This window comes from Lepidochelys olivacea (genome assembly GCF_965140295.1).
Source record: "Lepidochelys olivacea isolate rLepOli2 genome assembly, chromosome: 12".
NCBI lineage: Eukaryota > Metazoa > Chordata > Testudines > Cheloniidae > Lepidochelys > Lepidochelys olivacea.
The window spans coordinates 30,444,858-30,462,830 of NC_140422.1; the positions used below are offsets into that span (position 1 = coordinate 30,444,858).

The 17,973-nt window shown below is 41.0% G+C and overlaps 1 protein-coding gene across 3 annotated transcripts in view; it reads left to right on the forward strand.

Annotated features, from left to right (window-relative positions):
• Positions 1–17,973, forward strand: part of WWOX (WW domain containing oxidoreductase) — a 689,035-nt gene that overhangs the window by 159,464 nt on the left and 511,598 nt on the right. For all 3 annotated transcript variants that reach the window (XM_084644383.1, XM_084644382.1, XM_084644381.1), the window contains exon 6: positions 2,188–2,276. In XM_084644383.1, coding sequence (XP_084500509.1) covers positions 2,188–2,276 — 89 coding nt within the window. The remainder of the gene's footprint in view (positions 1–2,187; positions 2,277–17,973) is intronic.

Consider the following 17,973-nt stretch of genomic DNA (forward strand, 5'->3'; position numbering starts at 1 on the left):
CCTCAAATACTTCAGTTTACTACACTCTACTGCCATGTTTGAGGCTTCTTCCTTCTCCGCCCCCTCCCTTCTTCAACTCATGCTAATGTCCAACCTGCACGTTACAATTATACTGATTTGTAGGAGAATGGTTGGGCATTAAGTGAAATGTCACACAAATTTCTTTCTTACTGATCCACCTAACCAAATGAGGGTGGTGGTGGTCGGGGAGAAGACATGGAAAAGTGTCACAGTTCTTTGAAAGCATGTTCAAACCTGGTTAGATAATCATATGGGGGGTGGAATCAGGAGCTGTGAGAGACAGCTGTGATCACTAGAAGTGAGAAGGGCACAGATGTGAGTGGTTATAATGCCCTCAGTGGTAATCTATAAGACTTGTTTGTCACAACTTTGGGTGGGAGTACTTGCAGAAAAATCATGGGCATCCAGGCATATTATTCCAGACTCTAAGATAGGGCTTGGGGGGCGAGACTAAAGGCACAACAGTTTCTTTCCAGGGGATGGAACATTGCTGCATTTTGCAGGTACAATGCACCCTCACATGGTGAACAGGACTTCTTTCATAGGATAGGACTGTGGCTGGAAGGAGCTGCAATCTACTTGTGTCTGGACAATGGGATTCCCATAAGCCTTCAAGGTTTACAGTGAAAATAGACTGCAAGGACTCTAGACCACTGGGTAACTGTTTTAGCTCATTTGTTCTGAGGTATGGAGTCAAAATAGTTCAACAGAACTGTGGAAAAAGGCCTTTAAATTGAACCTTATTGAGATCCATTCAATGGATAATGCTGGAAAGTTCGGGCTAGCCTTTTGTGGTGTTGCCTCTGCCTCCACTGTTTGAAAAGTTGACTTTAGGAGTATGAGTAAGGCTACATTTTAGTCACGGATATTTTTAATAAAAGTCATGGATAGGTCATGGGCAGTAAACAAAAATTCATGGCCTGTGACCTATCCATGACTTTTACTAAAAATACCAGGGAATAAAACTTGGGGGAGGGGGGGCTGCCCCGGTGCTCTGCAGGTGCTGGGGGAGGGTGGCCTGGCTGCTTGGGGGGGACCCCCCGCTGGTGCTTGGGCAGGTTGGAGGGCCCAGCAGGCTCCCTACCTGGCTCCGTGCCTCCTCCTCCCCCAGCAGCAGTCGAGTTTGAGTGTGGGAGGGGGCAGGGGGTTGGAGCACGGGACGGGTGAGGCGGGGTCTGAGCGGTGTTTACCTGGGGGAGCTCCTTGGAAGCAGCAACATCCCCCTCCGTCAGCTGCTAGGCGGAAGCAGGCACCACCTACAAGCACCACCACCACAGTTCCCATTGGCCGCAGTTCCCGACCAATAGGAGTTGCGAAGCCAGTGCTCTGGGTGGAGGCAGCATGCAGAGCTGCCTGGCCATGCCTCCGCCTAGCAGCTGACCGAGGGGGATGTCACCGGAGGTAAGCACCGCCCAGAGCCCGCTTCACCCTGTCCCGTCCCCCTGGCCCCTCCCACACCCAAACTCAGCTGGTGTGTGTGTGTGTTTGGAGGGGTGCGGTGCCCCGAGACTGCCCCAGCAGAAGACTGTGCCTGAATCTGTGACTTCCGTAACAAACATGCAGCCTTAAGTATGAGCAGTCTCCTCTAAAGATGCTGTGACCAACTAAACTTGTATAAAATGCTGTCCTTGCTCCTTTCTTTATCTTTTATATCAACTGCTGTGGATATTATAGACAGCCTTAGGACTATTTTATCTTTAGAGGTGGTTGAATGAAAGTATGAATGTTTTAAAGTATTTTGTGTGATATGTAATGTGTGTTTTTTCTATAATGGTATATTAAATGTGTGCATCTCTTTTTAAACAATAATTATTTGTTTACTTTTTATTTTTATTTCATGATTTGCATCCTCACAAATGTCAGCGAGGTGGGAGAAAGAAGAGATCATGTTAACCTTAAAACTGTCTGCTGTCAGTTTATTGGGCTATATAAAATTGTATACCATGCAGTGTATGTGTTTAGCAGAACCGCAAACTTAGAATACTGCACTTGGCATTGAATGCTACACTCGTCCATTCATTTTCATGATTTATATTCACTGTGGGCTTCTAATGTTAAACAAGGGAATTCAGACATGTTCCATAACACATTTACTGTAACATGATACCGTGAACTAAACTTGCTGTTATTTATCTTTATTTTTTTTTTAATTTTCTCTCGTTGCAGCATAAAGCCAAGGTAGAAGCTATGACCTTAGACCTCGCTTCTCTTCACAGTGTGCAGCACTTTGCTGAAGCATTCAAATCCAAGAATGTGTAAGTAGTCAGGCAGAGGATTATATATCATAACTTCTTGTTATTTTAATGTCTTTATCAGCTGAGCACAATTGGTAGAATTCATCACAGTTGGATTGACTTAGAAACTACAATAGGTGAATTCAGCTTTTTCACAGGAACTGAATTGTCTTTTTCCAATGTGCATATTTTTACATCAATTAAATAATATTTATTTTTGCACAGAGAGAAAATTAATTACAGATCTCGGACAATTCAGTGTATAATTCCAACTTTAATGGGACATTGGTAGTCTGCGACTGTTGAATAAGGCCAAAGCTAAAATATATCCAAAACAGCTTAGGCAACTTCTGTCAGGTTTCCAGTGGTTTGGAAGACAGTCTGAGGTCAGGAATGAGCACTCACTCAGTGCTCTCCCTCTGTTTCTTTTTTAAAAATGTTTTAAAAAATAGTCCTACAGGCTAGGGGCCTTTATTTTCCAGATCTATCTGTGAAGTGGTTGGCTTTAAAAATTGAAATTAAGTAAGATGACAAGTTCACTTAACAATTGGATAACTTATATTGAAATAATCAGGCAAGATTCCAGATGGTTTTATTTAGATTGAACAGATCAATTAATCGCAAACTTTAAGGTATGATTTGGAATCACTAAGTACAAGGTGTTGAGGATAAATTCCACCCATTGTGCTTTAACCCATATTTTGGCCCACTCTGGTTGTTCTGACTATTCAAACCTAATAGTGATTTTTTCACCCTACAAAATAGTTCTGTAACATAACCCTCATACTGTACTTTTCAAGAGAGTACACACTTTTAGACATCTTTGGAGGGGAAAATATTGTAGTGGCAAAAATATCGTGTGGAAAGAATGGTAGGTTTGCTTTTGAGATATTGCCAAAGCTAAATCTCACATGGATAGACAGATGACATTTGAGTCCTTACAGGCCTTTCAGATTCAGAGAACTGTCAAAACTGAATTTCAATACCAATTACTTGACTGCCAAAAATCCTGTGTAACTATTCTTATCATATCACATCTTCCTACATTAAAACTTTCTTGTGTGTAAAACATAATGACCAACGGTAGAAACATTGCCATATTTTAGTACCAACCACTCTCATACTGTGAGAAGAGATAAGCAAACTGATTTTGCTGCTTCTTGGTTCTTAACATGTTATATGCTTTACCAAAGAAAAAAGTGTAGAGGGCCAGTTAAGGACCATAACGTTTTTTCCTGTGCAGTTCTTAACTTGATGTGAATGCTGCAATTCCATGTCACTGTCACCAAGCCTGAACCATTGAGTAGACATATACTGTATCTTTAAACCAGAAAGTGGAAGTATGCTCAATCCAAATTTTCCTGGAGGACTTAAAATCTGCAAAAGTCTCACCCATTGTCATCTAAAGCACGAGACAATGTGGAATCAATTTCTTAATGCAAATCATGTCCATTTTGTTTTTGTACAGTATATTAGAGGTAACAACTCATCCCCTTTGGCTTCATTTTGTCTTTCTATTATTGAAAGTTTTCTTATTTTTTCCCTTCTTTTTCATTGGCGTTTGGAAAGTGTCACTAGTACTGTCTTAGTGGTACAATACGATACGTCAGTGTTTTTATCCACAGTTTTGCCTTCCATTCTGAACCCTTGCTCTGTGTGTGTGTGATCTCAAGTATTATATAAAAGCTTAAAGTTTGTGTCTGTCATAAGACTTGTGGGAGTTTCACCAAAATGAACATTGAACAATATATTTATTTAAATTGTGATGGTGGATAGAATTCAGATGCCGCACACAGCTGGGAGCAGTAGATCTTTTATCTGTTACAGAGGAGCAGGTATCTCCTTACAGTCATCTCCACTGGTAGGGGAATGGGCTAGAAGACCTTTCTAGCTCTGATTTCTGTGATTTAAACTGTATCTAGGTATGCTCAGAAAAGTGATTATGTAGTAGTTGTGTCTTGTTACTGCATTGCCTGCTGTGTGTGTCTTGCAAAACATATCTTTACACTAATAAATGTTTTTATCTGTAGTTTATTATTATTACAGTAGTATCCACGGCCCAATTGGATCAGTCCCTTTGTACTAGGTGCTGTACAAACAAACTTAGAGAATCCAGGATCTTACAATCTTATGGATAGATTGTGGTGCATTCTTCACACTTTCTCAGGAGAGTAAGGGGCATCCAGAGCACAGGGAGCAGCTTCTCTAGGGCTCCTGTATCCCCTTCCCCCCACATGTAGGTGGGAAGGGGTGGAGCCTTGGCTGCTAGCACTCTCCCTCTTCCCATTGCAGCATGCCACCCAGAATAGCTGTGCTTGTGCGTTAAGAGATATATGCTGTGCCAAGCAGACAGCTTTTTACAATCTCCAAATGCCTGTTTCTCGAACCCCTGGCACCGTACCAATAAAATAGCAGCACAAGAGAAACACGAAAGTGTCTTCTGCTTCCTACATCGATGACAAAATTATCAGCTGAGTTCTGATTCCTGGGTCTAAGTGGTGGTGAGATGTGGAGCACAAAAAGCACAGATTTGCAGATATCAAGTAGTGCTGCAGTGCTAGTAATTAAGGAGAAAGGGTAAACAAACCTAATTTGATATGTAAGCAATTCTAGGATACAAATGGCAATCCCAAGATGCAATTTTTACAATCCCTTTTTTGATAATAACCCTGTGAGTGGAAAAACAATCATTCTCTCATCTCCCTTGCCTGTCGTCACCAGGCTACGGAGCAATAAGGAACTATTTGATCCTGTTAAAAATGTAATTTTTATTGCAATGCATTTTTCTAAAGAAGCCACTGGTGTTTAACCTCTTAGACTTCTGGAGCTGAAGACAGGTCTCTCAGGCTCTCTCAGTAATCTCCTCTGTCCATTATAGCCTCAGTGGGAAGTGCCCAGGCTCTTCATCAGCTAACATTTTCAGGGGCTGCTCCCCTGTTGACTGGAACTGAATAAAACAGAATGTTGGCTTGGATGCTCAAGCCCTCCGACCTCCCAGGTGCGGATTCTGACTCTAGGGAATGACATCAGATATCAGGCTGGAGGGAAGGACATCAGGAGATGCACTGAGTATGCTCAAGGTCCCCTCCATTATTCTAGATGAGGTGCAGGTTTTTCCTTGTCTAATAGTAAATCAGGGAAGAACCTTAAAGAGGTCATGTGATCCAAAGTCCTCTCCCTGGGTAAAAGATCTAAAACTGATCCATTCTGGTATAAAGGCATTTCTGAACTAGAAATACCCAAAACATCAAAGGATGACGCATCCTTGCAGGGGATTTCTGAAGCCAATCAGACAATTTCTAGGTAGCAAATCCTGGTGATTGATCAATCATCTTAAAAAAAAAAAAAAAAAAAAGAGGGGGAGAGAGGGAGATATTTGCCTCCTTTAGAATATAAGACTCTGAGTATTTCTGGTAGCAACTTGAACAACGAAAAAATTTCATTGTCACGGGGTAACTGGTGCCTTTATTGGGGAGCCAGGTTCAGTGCACCTGTGACTCATCAGCTGACTCCCAACTGGGCTTTAGAGAAAGCACCTGGACCACATAAAGGGGAGCTACCTGAGAGCAGACTGGAAGAGCTGCTGAGATAAATACTTGGTGGGGCGTATGGGGGTTAAAGCAATGCTTGGTCCTCCTGAGGGTAGAGGGACCACCAGGTGCCAGTAGTGGGAGAGAAGGGGAGCAGTTTGCCACTGTCACTCCAAACGGGAAATTTACCCATGGAGAAGAGGAAGTGTCCTTGTTGCAGTATGCCTGGGGTCCCAGATTGCCTTATTTTGGCCTGGTCACATGAGTGCTGGACAAGCACCCATAGGTAGAGAGGGCTGTAAGAATTAAAGAAATGCTTAGAAAAATTACGCCATCTGAACATGTGTTGTGGCTAAAGGTGCCACAGAAGCAAATTCTTCAAAAAAATTCTTCACAAAAAGCCAGTTCAGGAATATTATAGTGTTGCTGGTTCATTTCAAAGTCCAGTCTCAGTCATAGCTTGGTTGCATCTCTGAATCTTAGCATGGATTGTGGCATGTGCAACCCCTCCACCACTGTGGCTGCACTTTCACTTTTCCCATTGAAATGATCTCTAAATAAGTGTTAGCAGTTGGATGAGGGCAAAAGAACATTTGTAACCGCTGTCCTGCTACAATCAGAACGATTAAACAGTCAGCAACTGCCAAATCTTACCACAGACAGTTTGGCCGTTTTCATGAACCCACAGTCCAGGTCAACTCCTCCTGTGTCTGACCAGGAGTTAGGAGGTTTGAGGGGAACCCGGGCCCGCCCTCTACTATTAATCCCTTTGGCACATATAGAAATACTTTCTATGAATTAGAATAGTAACAGTTGAACTATTCAATTTGTCTTTTGAGCTGAGAATACTTTTGGCATTCTTTCAGTGCCACTCAGACATAAAGCAATGTTCCAGCCAATATTGTAGTTTTAAGAGACATCTAAAAAGGATCCAAGTTCACTTAAATATGCAAACAAGTGCATAACTGAAAAGTTACTATTGCAGACAGCAGATATCTTACATTTAAATAAGATCAAAGGTTGACTGCATTTGAAATGTACGTAGTAAAATCAGGGTGAAACTTTTATGTGTGGTGGCATTGTACTTCACTAAACCTGCCTGCATAAACGGATTCACCAGCTAATAATCAGTATTTTTTAAATTAAAAACCTAAACTTGACTCCATCTCAGTGGAAGCAGAGATCACTTGCTCACCATATCACTTCAGTTTCATTTGGTGTATCAGATATAGCTATGAGTCTTGTGAACACCAGAGATTTCCTTGTTTAGGTATATTCAGATTCTTTAAAAAGTAAGTGTGACAGGTTGGATCACAGAAACCCCCTTGGGACTGCCACCTGGTGTGCCAAGACTACTTCTGCCCCTGCTTTCCTGTCCTGTCAGCTTAGGACTTCAGTGACCTGCCTGGTTTGAGCCAGATCCACTAGCCTGTTGCAAACCCAGACCCAGGTCTGAACCATGTCCCCTAACAGCCGTAGGCTCAATTGAAAGCAGCGTACAGAAGTGTTCTTGTCTTTAACACTCAGATGCCCAACTCCCAGTGGGGTCCAAACCCCAAATAAATCCGTTTTACCCTGTATAAAGCTTATACAGGGTAAACTCATAAATTGTTTGCCCTCTATCACACTGATAGACAGGTATGCACAGCTGTTCCCCCCCCCCCAAGTATTAATACATACTCTGGGTTAATTAATAAGTAAAAGTGATTTTATTAAATACAGAAAGTAGGATTAAAGTGGTTCCAAGTAGTTACAGACAAAACAAAGTGAATTACCAAGCAAAATAGAATAGAATACACAAGTCTATGTCTAATCAAACTGAATACAGATAAAACCCGCACCAGTTCCAGTAAGCTTTCTTTTACAGATTAGTCTCCTTCTAGTCTGGGTCCAGCAATCACTCACACCCCCTGTAGTTACTGTCCTTTGTTCCAGTTTCTTTCAGGTATCTTTGGGGGTGGAGAGGCTCTCTCTTTAGCCAGCTGAAGACAAAATGGAGGGGTCTCCCAGAGTTTTAAATAGACTTTCTCTTGTGGGCGGAGAACCCCTCCTCTCCTATGCAAAGTCCAGCTACAAAATGGAGTTTTGGAGTCACCTGGGCAAGTCACATGTCCATGCATGACTGAGTTCCTTACCTGTCAAGCCACATTCCCGGGAAAGCTCAGATTGGCGTCTCCAAGTTCATTGTTGGCTTAAGGGCTTCTTGATTGGGCACTTACTGGGGATTGTCTTTTCTCAGGAAACTGACCAACTGCTTCACTAAAACCTACTTAGAATCAGACAGGTATATAGCCAATATTCATAACTTCGAATACAAAAATGATACATGCATACAAATAGGATTAATAGATTCAGTAAATCATAACCTCAATAGAGAGATGTTACATGGCATTTGTAACATAAAAATATTTCAGTTATGTCATATATATATACTCTCATAAGCATATTTCCATAAAGCCTTATGGGGGCACCGTCACAGTAAGAATCCAGGTAAAAATTAATTTGAGTGGACACTTCATTGATAGTATTTTTGTTTTTGGGGGTGAAGTTATAAAGTTTCCCTCATTTTGCTTTGTGTGTGTATGTGTGTGTACACGTGCACTAGAATTGCTCATTTAAAATCAGGATTCAAACTTGGAAGATGCTGATATGACACTTTCACAATTGTTTTTCTAAAATGTGTTGGCTTGCCACTTGTCTTTGGAGGGTGACCCTGACTCTTCATCAAACTACAGAGAAAGATTTTTGCTCCTCCTTTTGGCATCTGAGGCTGTAGGGGCTGTTTTTACCATTCAAGGTACCCAAGTACTGACTTTGGGCATTTTGGCTCAATCTGCGTCTAACTTCTTGGTTTTGAAAATAAAGAGAATGAAAAAAGAGACCACTTTCTTTTGAACTTGTTTGTGCTTCCTCTTTAGTACATCCAAGATCAATGCTGCACTTGGTGCCAGAAGGATATTTGAAACTATCTTTGGTGACATCTCTGGCCAAAGCTCAGCAAAAGGGGTAATACTGACAGACTTCAAAGTAAGTGCCCCCACCTTCACCTAGTGCAGGAGTTCTTTAGGTGGTGGTCATGCTTAGAGGGTCAGAGAATAGAGCAAAGCATCAGAGGCCCGCCGAGGAAGTCCTGTGTGCAGCTTTACTACAGAACTGGGCCCTAATTTATTATATAAATTTGAACTAAAAAAAAATAAATCCATCAATCAATGATATTGTTAGCGATCTATGTTTATGAAATACAAGTGTACAGATTAAATAATAAAATTCCTGTTAAATTCTCTAATGAAAGGTGCAACACAAATACTTAGTAGAAACCACACCCAAAAAGAAACAGCAAGCAATAATAACCCCTCAGTTCTCCCTGATGGTTAAATCAAAAGCCTGGGTAAATAGATGGGTCTTCCAGCATGCTCAAAAGCTCAAGCTTTTTTTGGAGAAGTGAGGAGAGAAAGTTCCATAGTTGCCTCCAGATCCCACATTTCTACATCTTTGGGTTGTTAACTTGAGCATTTTGCATGACAACATCTCTTGGGGAGGAACACAGCTATAGACTGTATAGCTATAGCCCCAAGTAGAGCATACTTCACTAATCCAGTTTGGAGGTGATAAAGGTAGTGGATACCTGATGAGGTCAGCTGGCAAAAGAAAAGGTTGCAGTCTCTGTTCTGGCATGTTCATTGGACAAATGACCAGGGAAGAGTATAGAAATATTGCTCGGGCATGCAGGAGTGAAATCAGGAAGGCCAAATCACACCTGGAGTTGCAGCTAGCAAGAGATGTTAAGAGTAACAAGAAGGGTTTCTTCAGGTATGTTAGCAACAAGAATAAAGTCAAGGAAAGCGTGGGCCCCTTACTGAATGAGGGAGGCAACCTAGTGACAGAGGATGTGGAAAAAGCTAATGTACTCAATGCTTTTTTTGCCTCTGTTTTCACGAACAAGGTCAGCTGCAGGACTACTGCACTGGGCAGCACAGCATGGGGAGGAGGTGACCAGCCCCCTGTGGAGAAAGAAGTGGTTCGGGACTATTTAGAAAAGCTGGACGAGCACAAGTCACTGGGGCCGGATGTGCTGCATCCGAGAGTGCTAAAGGAGTTGGCGGATGTGATCGCAGAGCCATTGGCCATTATCTTTGAAAACTCATGGGGGTCGGGGGAAGTCCCGGATGACTGGAAAAAGGCTAATGTAGTGCCCATCTTTAAAAAAGGGAAGAAGGAGGATCCTGGGAACTACAGGCCAGTCAGCCTCACCTCAGTCCCTGGAAAAATCATGGAGCAGGTCCTCAAGGAATCAATTCTGAAGCACTTAGAGGAGAGGAAAGTGATCAGGAACAGTCAGCATGGATTCACCAAGGGCAAGTCAAGCCTGACTAATCTAATTGCCTTCTATGAGGAGATAACTGGCTCTGTGGATGAGGGGAAAACAGTGGACGTATTATTCCTTGACTTTAGCAAAGTTTTTGACATGGTCTCCCACAGTATTCTTGCCAGCAAGTTAAAGAAATATGGCCTGGATGAATGGACTATAAGGTGGATAGAAAGCTGGCTAGATTGTCGGGCTCAACGGGTAGTGATCAATGGCTCCATGTCTAGTTGGCAGCCGGTATCAAGTGGAGTGCCCCAAGGATCGGTCCTCAGCCTGGTTTTGTTCAATATCTTCATAAATGATCTGGAGGATGGTGTGGATTGCACCCTCAGCAAGTTTGCAGATGACACTAAACTGGGAGTAGAGGTAGATACGCTGGAGGGTAGGGATAGGATACAGAGGGCCCTTGACAAATTAGAGGATTGGGCCAAAAGAAATCTGATGAGGTTCAACAAGGACAAGTGCAGAGTCCTGCACTTAGGATGAAAGAATCCCATGCACCGCTACTGACTAGGGACCGAATGGCTCGGCAGCAGTTCTGCAGAAAAGGACCTAGGGGTTCCAGTGGATGAGAAGCTGGATATGAGTCAACAGTGTGCCCTTGTTGCCAAGAAGGCCAATGGCATTTTGGGCTGTATAAGTAGGGGCATTGCTAGCAGATCGAGGGATGTGATTGTTCCCCTCTATTCGACATTGGTGAGGCCTCATCTGGAGTACTGTGTCTAGTTTTGGGCCCCACACTACAAGAAGGATGTAGAAAAATTGGAAAGAGTCCAGCGGAGGGCAACAAAAATGATTAGGGGACTGGAACACATGACTAATGAGGCGAGGCTGAGGGAACTGGGATTGTTTAGTCTGCGGAAGAGAAGAATGAGGGGGGATTTGATAGCTGCTTTCAACTACCTGAAATGCGGTTCCAAAGAGGATGGATCTAGACTGTTCTCAGTGGTCTCAAGTTGCAGTGGGGGAGGTTTAGGTTGGATATTAGGAAAAACTTTTTCACTAGGAGGGTGGTAAAACACTGGAATGCGTTACCTAGGGAGGTGGTGGAATCTCCTTCGTTGGAAGTTTTTAAGGTCAGGCTTGACAAAGCCCTGGCTGGGATGATTTAGTTGGGGATTGCTCCTGCTTTGAGCAGGGGGTTGGACTAGATGACCTCCTGAGGTCCCTTCCAACCCTGATATTCTATGATTCTATGTTGGGTGGGGAAGAGAGAGAGAAAAAAATCTTTAAACTAAGCAAATTTTAATTTGGGAATCACTGAGATACTAAATATGGTACGTAACGATGGCATGATAAGAGAATCATTTTCTGAGTAGAAATACACTTTTAGAGGCAGAAACTATCTTCCTGAATAAAGAATCCAATCTATTTCCACAAGATCTAGCCAACCATGAGAGCCAAATTGGATATATAGGCATGTAAAATATTTATGATTTAATAAGCATGATTACAAATTTTTTGCTGCAAATGAAGTAGTAAGCATTTTGCAGTTTTATAGCTTAATGGGTAATGAGAGAATAAAAACAGTATGTGTGTATTTAATTGATATTTTAATTTTAACAAAACATCAATATCACAGAGGACAGCAGTAACTATTTAGTATGTAGTTTAAATATATTTAGTCTTTTGTGAGGAGCATCAGACGAGACAATCAAAACACACTGAGGCAGAATCATTGGGCAGAAAAGCATGGTTGCTTTTCTGGTGACGTGAGACGGGTCACTCATTTGCCAAATGTCTTAATCCTAGAATCCAAAACCTTGTGTTTTACTCTGGCAAGGTTGTATTTCTTCATTAGCTCTTCCCAAGGTGCAGAAAATCCCAGAGGATGTCAAAGTACATCAGTTTTTATCATAACACGAAATCTTTCAGATCTGAATGGCAGCATGCTGCTGCTGGGGGTTTTCTGAACTCTATTACAGTTGCACATATCTCTAGGCAAAACAGAGGAAGGAGTTGTCATTGGCAAGTAAAATGTATGAAATGTCTTATTGTTCAAATGATCAACCATGGTCGTGAAAATATTTTCTAAGGACTTTGCTATTTCCCATGATAGGTGTCAACAAAAGTTACTAAAAAAGGCAGATTACTTCTTTTATTATATACTTTTTCTGCTTTTAAGGGGTGCTTTGTGCGTATGGGTAAAAATCGTACCTCTTGAAATATATGCTGAAACAACAAATCATACCACAATTATTGTAAAAATTAATACTCATTGTGCACTTCCAGCAGCTTTATGCTTAATAGGTGCTGCCTGAAAATGTTTATTAAAAAAATAATTAGGGTTTGAAAAAAAATGTGCTTGTCCACTTGAAAGTGGAAAACTGTCCCAGGTGAGTGCCTATAACAACAGAGTAAAGTTTACCAGACTCTGGACACTTTCCTTGCTGCTGCCTGTAACCTGCTGGGCAGTAGAGAGAAAGGCTTCTCCTCCTCCATGCCTGAGGTTGCAGGGATGAAAGACAAAAAGGTAGCTTAGCAGTGTTGGAGAGATTCCTAACTGCAATAGGATTTGGGGGCAGGAAATAGAGAGAGGGCAAAGCTCCTTTTTCTTCCCAACAGTCAGAAAGGAGGGAAAACTGCAAAGTTATATAGGTGCTGAGCTCAGACCAATGTGAAAGTTGGAGGGCTCACATCAGCGTCCAAGGAGAGTGGTCAGGTGGGAAGTCTAGTGTTCCTGCCGCAACTCCAGTGCTCAGATTTTCAACAGCTAGGAGAGTGAGAGACATACTGGCTAGCAGAGGCTTCCATTCAGAATAGTAACATGCATTTTGGGTTTCATAGCTGTGCCAGGACACAGGAACTGGACCTAAGATAACATTTTTTCAGGTCACAGTTTGGTTTGAAATGCTGCCCTATGGAGGCATATTAGGGTGGAGTGGAGAGCTGACATTTGTTCTAGTTTGTCCCAATACCCTAAGTGTGGTACTTGCTGTGAGAGAGAGTTGTAACTGATGCCAGGTTATAACCCTGTCCAGTGTGGTGGATAATGATGCCTGATCATGGGAAATGTCCCTCACATGACTCCAGTAAAAGGAAGCCAGACACACTGGTATGCTTGGATGATACAATCCTTTCTCGTGAAATGGTGCAAACTGATGAAATCTGAGGCATACCTCAAAGTCTGGAACATCAGTTTATCAGCCTCAGTGGTCTCGAGTACAGAGACTCTTGATCTGAATTTAATAATATGCCCTACTACAAGAAGTTGGTGAACAGAGGTGGAATCCTGGGCGCTGCTTTGGGTTTCTGCAGGAGTCTGGGGAATCAGGGTCTCTGGAGCCAATATGGGGTTACTAAGCTGCTTCAACTCAGTTCTTCTATAACTTCTTTGAGAAGTTCAGGAGGAGTGGTAGAGGAGGGAAGGTGCATGTTCAGGGCCTGAATTGGTGAAGGAGAAGGTATCCACAGTAGTAAGTCGAAACAAAAAAACTTGCCTTGCCTTGACCTTTATTTTTTTAAAGTTACTTTAAAAGTAAAAGTTACACTTTCAAATGACAAAGTGTGTGTGGTGGGGCAGGGGAATTCCTAAGCCGCAGTATTTCTAACATCACCTAGCATGTTTACAGTGTGTAAAATAGCTGAGTATATGAGACATGGCATGTTAACAAATTAAACTCTATCCCAGTTCTCTTATTTCAAATCTAACCCCATCTTGTAGTTTAAGGTGAAATCCCACATTTAGATTATTTTTGTAGGAGTTCTGAGGGTGGGATAGGTATGAGAAAGGCCAATTGCAGGGTACATTGCACATGTTATATGAATTATTTCCTGTTTTTTTTTAAGGCAGAACCTGCCTTCCTTGTTCAGATGTTGACCTTTTAGTTTTTATATGTATAAGAGCAAGCCCCCCATAAAGAGGAGAACTAGGCCTGCCTGCTGGTCTATTGACATCTACACTCTTATATCACCATAGTATCTGAGCAGATACTAACTCTTTCCCAGATTTAAAAAAATAACCAGTAATATCAGTATTTTTTCCTTCCTTCACAGGAGGAAGGAGTATGTTACTTGATGAGATTTGCTGGCTTTTTATGTATGTCCATTGTTATGCGAGAGGAACGTACTGGCAGGAAAAAAACAAGACAAAAGGATGAGTTTTACATTTAGTTGTGAATGCAGTCTTATATTGGTTACTCTTTTTTTTTTTTTTTTTTTTTTTTTTAAGTTCTGGATTCACAGAAGTGCTGAATAATGTGGGGGAGAGGACTGAGCTGTACGGGCCTGTTCAGATGAAGTTTCTGGAGGCAGATGGACAATTGCCCATAATGGCCTTGGAGTTTGAGCTGAAGGAAGAAGCTAAACTATTTCAGTCCATTCCCATTCACCCTTGCAGCCTCTTGTAGGTGGGGAAGGAGTATTTGCTGATCAACAGTTTTAAAATGCTTCAAAGAGATAAAGCAGGATGAAAGTGGATGTATTTCTCCTGTCTGTGGATAAGAGGAGATCATCCATCTGGGCTACAGGTGCTGTCTGTGTAGCTTGCCTTGCAGTGAAGCCTGTCTGACAGGCAACTGGAATACAGGAATCTGACAGATGGCATTGGAGGCTATTTTTTGCTGTCTTCTCAATCAGCTTCCTTAGGAAAGGGAAGTCAGACATTAAGCAGTAGTTTATGAAAACACCATCATCAAGCGATGGTTTCTTTAGTACCGGTCAGACTATTCCATGTTTTAAGATGGTTAATAGATACCCTCATGCATTCATTGAGACTCTGTTAGTGGGAGCTCTAGGTGTTCTCTGCTGTCCCACCATGTAAGAAAGACTAATATCAGAGTCACGACTGGTGGCTCAGATTGCCTTCATTATTACCATGACTTCTGTTTGCGTAAATGGGCTGAATTTCAAAAAGATGAGCATTGCTGTAGGCTTAGTTTGGTTCTAGTCTTAGCCTCATGGGCCACAAGGAACAATAAGCTATCTTGGATGTGGGTGAACTTTCTGTGAAATAAGATGCTTTTTCACAGCAAGAGGTGCCCAGTTTCCAGGGTTTATTGGAACAAGTCTCGGTTTAAAGTTATGTGACAGAAAAGTTCTGTGGGTTGTGACTTTGCTTCCTCTACAGCAGAGGTGAAGTCCCATCTCTCTGCATCCATTTGTGGCTGTGACATAGGGTCTACAGTTGCTTATGGGACTTAGGGGATGCAAAGCCTTTTCTGTTGAATTTCTGTATAATTCCAAACAGTATGAACTTTTCAAATCACTTGAGAAGTGCCCCAGATGGTGTGACATTCTGCTTCATGGGAAGATTTGAGAATTATTCCCTTTGCATTAAGTTCTAGTTAACTGTTTCATTGTGTTTTAAATGGGAGAACACCAAAGCCAAAAACTGCATTGACATTTTGGTGTTTGTTTAACCTCCTAATGCATGGGTACGTTTGTTGGAAAATATTATTCTTCCATTTGCAAATCTCCAGTAATTAATCCCCTTGAAAGTAGCTACTGCTACAGGGCCAGTTCACAAGCCTGTTGACAGATCATAGTTTTGCATCATATGCTAACAAATTGATTGTTAAATTCCATAACTAATTGATTTATAGAGATGACTTAATTTCCATATCTCATTCATTTATTAACATATTCTGTATATTTTCAAACAGTGCACAGTTTCTATTTGGATTACTTTATTTCTTCTAATAGTAGATTCAGCAAAGCACATATGATCTGAATAACTTGTCCAAGTGCAAGAGTTAGTAACTTGTCATGGATATGTGCAGTGCAGAAGACTGGAGATATTTGCAAGGCATTAATAGAAAAAATACCCTTGCTAATCAGAGCACTTTTTACAGTACCAAATTCTAATTACTCATCAGCATAGAGAGGTTTTTTTACAATCACAGTACTGCTTGCAGTTAAAATATTACATTCTTGGATCTGCTTTGCTGGGGATGGTAAGAAACAGTGACATTGTACTGTGGTAGAGCAGCTTATGTGCTGGTCCCAATACATACTTAAATTGTAATGGTAGAACGCATTAGCTCAGTTGGTGCAGTGTAAGTCACTAGCTGAAGACATTTTAAGGAGACATAAGGGTAAATTTTCAAAACACTGTACAAGGTTTTAGCTGTATGGTGCTTACAGAAATGTCAAATAGGAGTCATACAGTTAAAGAGAGCTGCCTCATAATGTTAACACTAGGTATAAACATAACAGAAAATCCTGCCTTGCTGCTGACTTTTTTAGTTGCCATTTACCTGTACCTTTAATGAATAATAGTAGCAGGCTGCTTTAAATGCAGAAGATTATTGTATAGGGGTCATAACCAAGGCTAATGGAGACTGCCCCAGTTTCTTAATAAATTGGTGAAATCAAGGTCACAGTCCTGCTATCCACTAAAACTATTTCAGTCATAAAGCAAGGCTTTAGTATCAGATGTGTGGTGTGAATTGTCATGTAGCCTGAACATTCAGATACTGCACAATGAGATGTTCAGTGATAAAAAGCACTGCACCTTGGAAACTAGAATCTGCCCTTGGTGGCTGAAATTCATGATCGTATGAGGGCTGTTACATGGCTAATGTGAAATAAGTAGGTGGTCTTTGTGCAGTTCTTATTGGCTAGGTGTCCACATCACAAAAAAACTACCATCACACTTGACACTTATTGGCCCCTTGTTATCACAAGAGAGACCAGTGACTTAATGGACTTGGATCTTGAACTATCCTCTCAGTCCAAAAAGTGGTCCTTTTAGAACAGAAATGAGGCTGTAGCCATCTCTGCTAATGCTGCCCTCTGGGTAAAGAGGACTTCATTTTCCAGGACTGTAAGTCTTGCATCATTTACAAACACTAAAATTAACAAAAAATAAAAATAGTCTGCTAGTAACCGTTTAGCTAGGGGATTTGATTAAAGTGTTTCTATTTTTTATTATTTGTATATTTTTGTACAGATAAAACTAATTCTTGTGATAGAATACTGCAGAGATTCATAATTTTAGCGACTCTCTTGAATCTTAATTACTTTTAGTAAAAAAAAACTTTTAGTAAAAGATGTTATTTCAAAAATAAAAAAAAACCCCTCATTAAAAAGGGGCAGAAGTAATTCTCTCTTTTTATAAAACTCAATTAAATGCCTTTAGAATTAAAAATTTACAGTATTTTATAGTTTTATATTCTGGAATCCTGTTTTTAATTAATTGAGCTGACAGGTTTAGGTACAGGGTACATATTTTGCCTCTGGTAGTTATTGTATAATTAGCATTAATGAAGGATATTAAAATGTGGTTAGGTAGAATATAGTCCAGGTTCATATGTGGGCTCATTTTGTCTTATTGTGTTCTCTTACATCAGATTGTGTCGTTTTATGCGGTGTTCATTTGCCTTATAAATTTAAAGGCCAACTGAAAGTAACAATGAGGGATATTCTTTTTATTGTCATTGGTATATTGAGAATTCACAATGCAGTGTCTTGTCATAAAGTCATTGCCAAGTACCAACTACAAAATTTGTATTAATATACCTCACAAAGTAGCTTTTTATTTTTGAGGAAAAAAGATGTCTTGTATCTAGGACACTAATTCATAAATTAAATCATCAGATAAATATGAAAAAATGAGATAATGCATATTCACAATGTAAGCAGAAACTAAATTAAGCACTGTCCCTTGATTTTTATATGCTGAAGATCTGCAAAAATTAATGAAAGTTGGTTAATGGTGTATCTATGATAAATGTACACTAGGCTAACCCCTGCCCCTTGTCCCCAGCAGGTGCATACTAGAAAGGGAGTGTGTATGTCGAGATGTTTAACAGGCCATCCACTGCATTAAATAGAGGTTTGGGGTGCCTGACAGGGGAGAGACATGGGTGTGGCCAGTGAG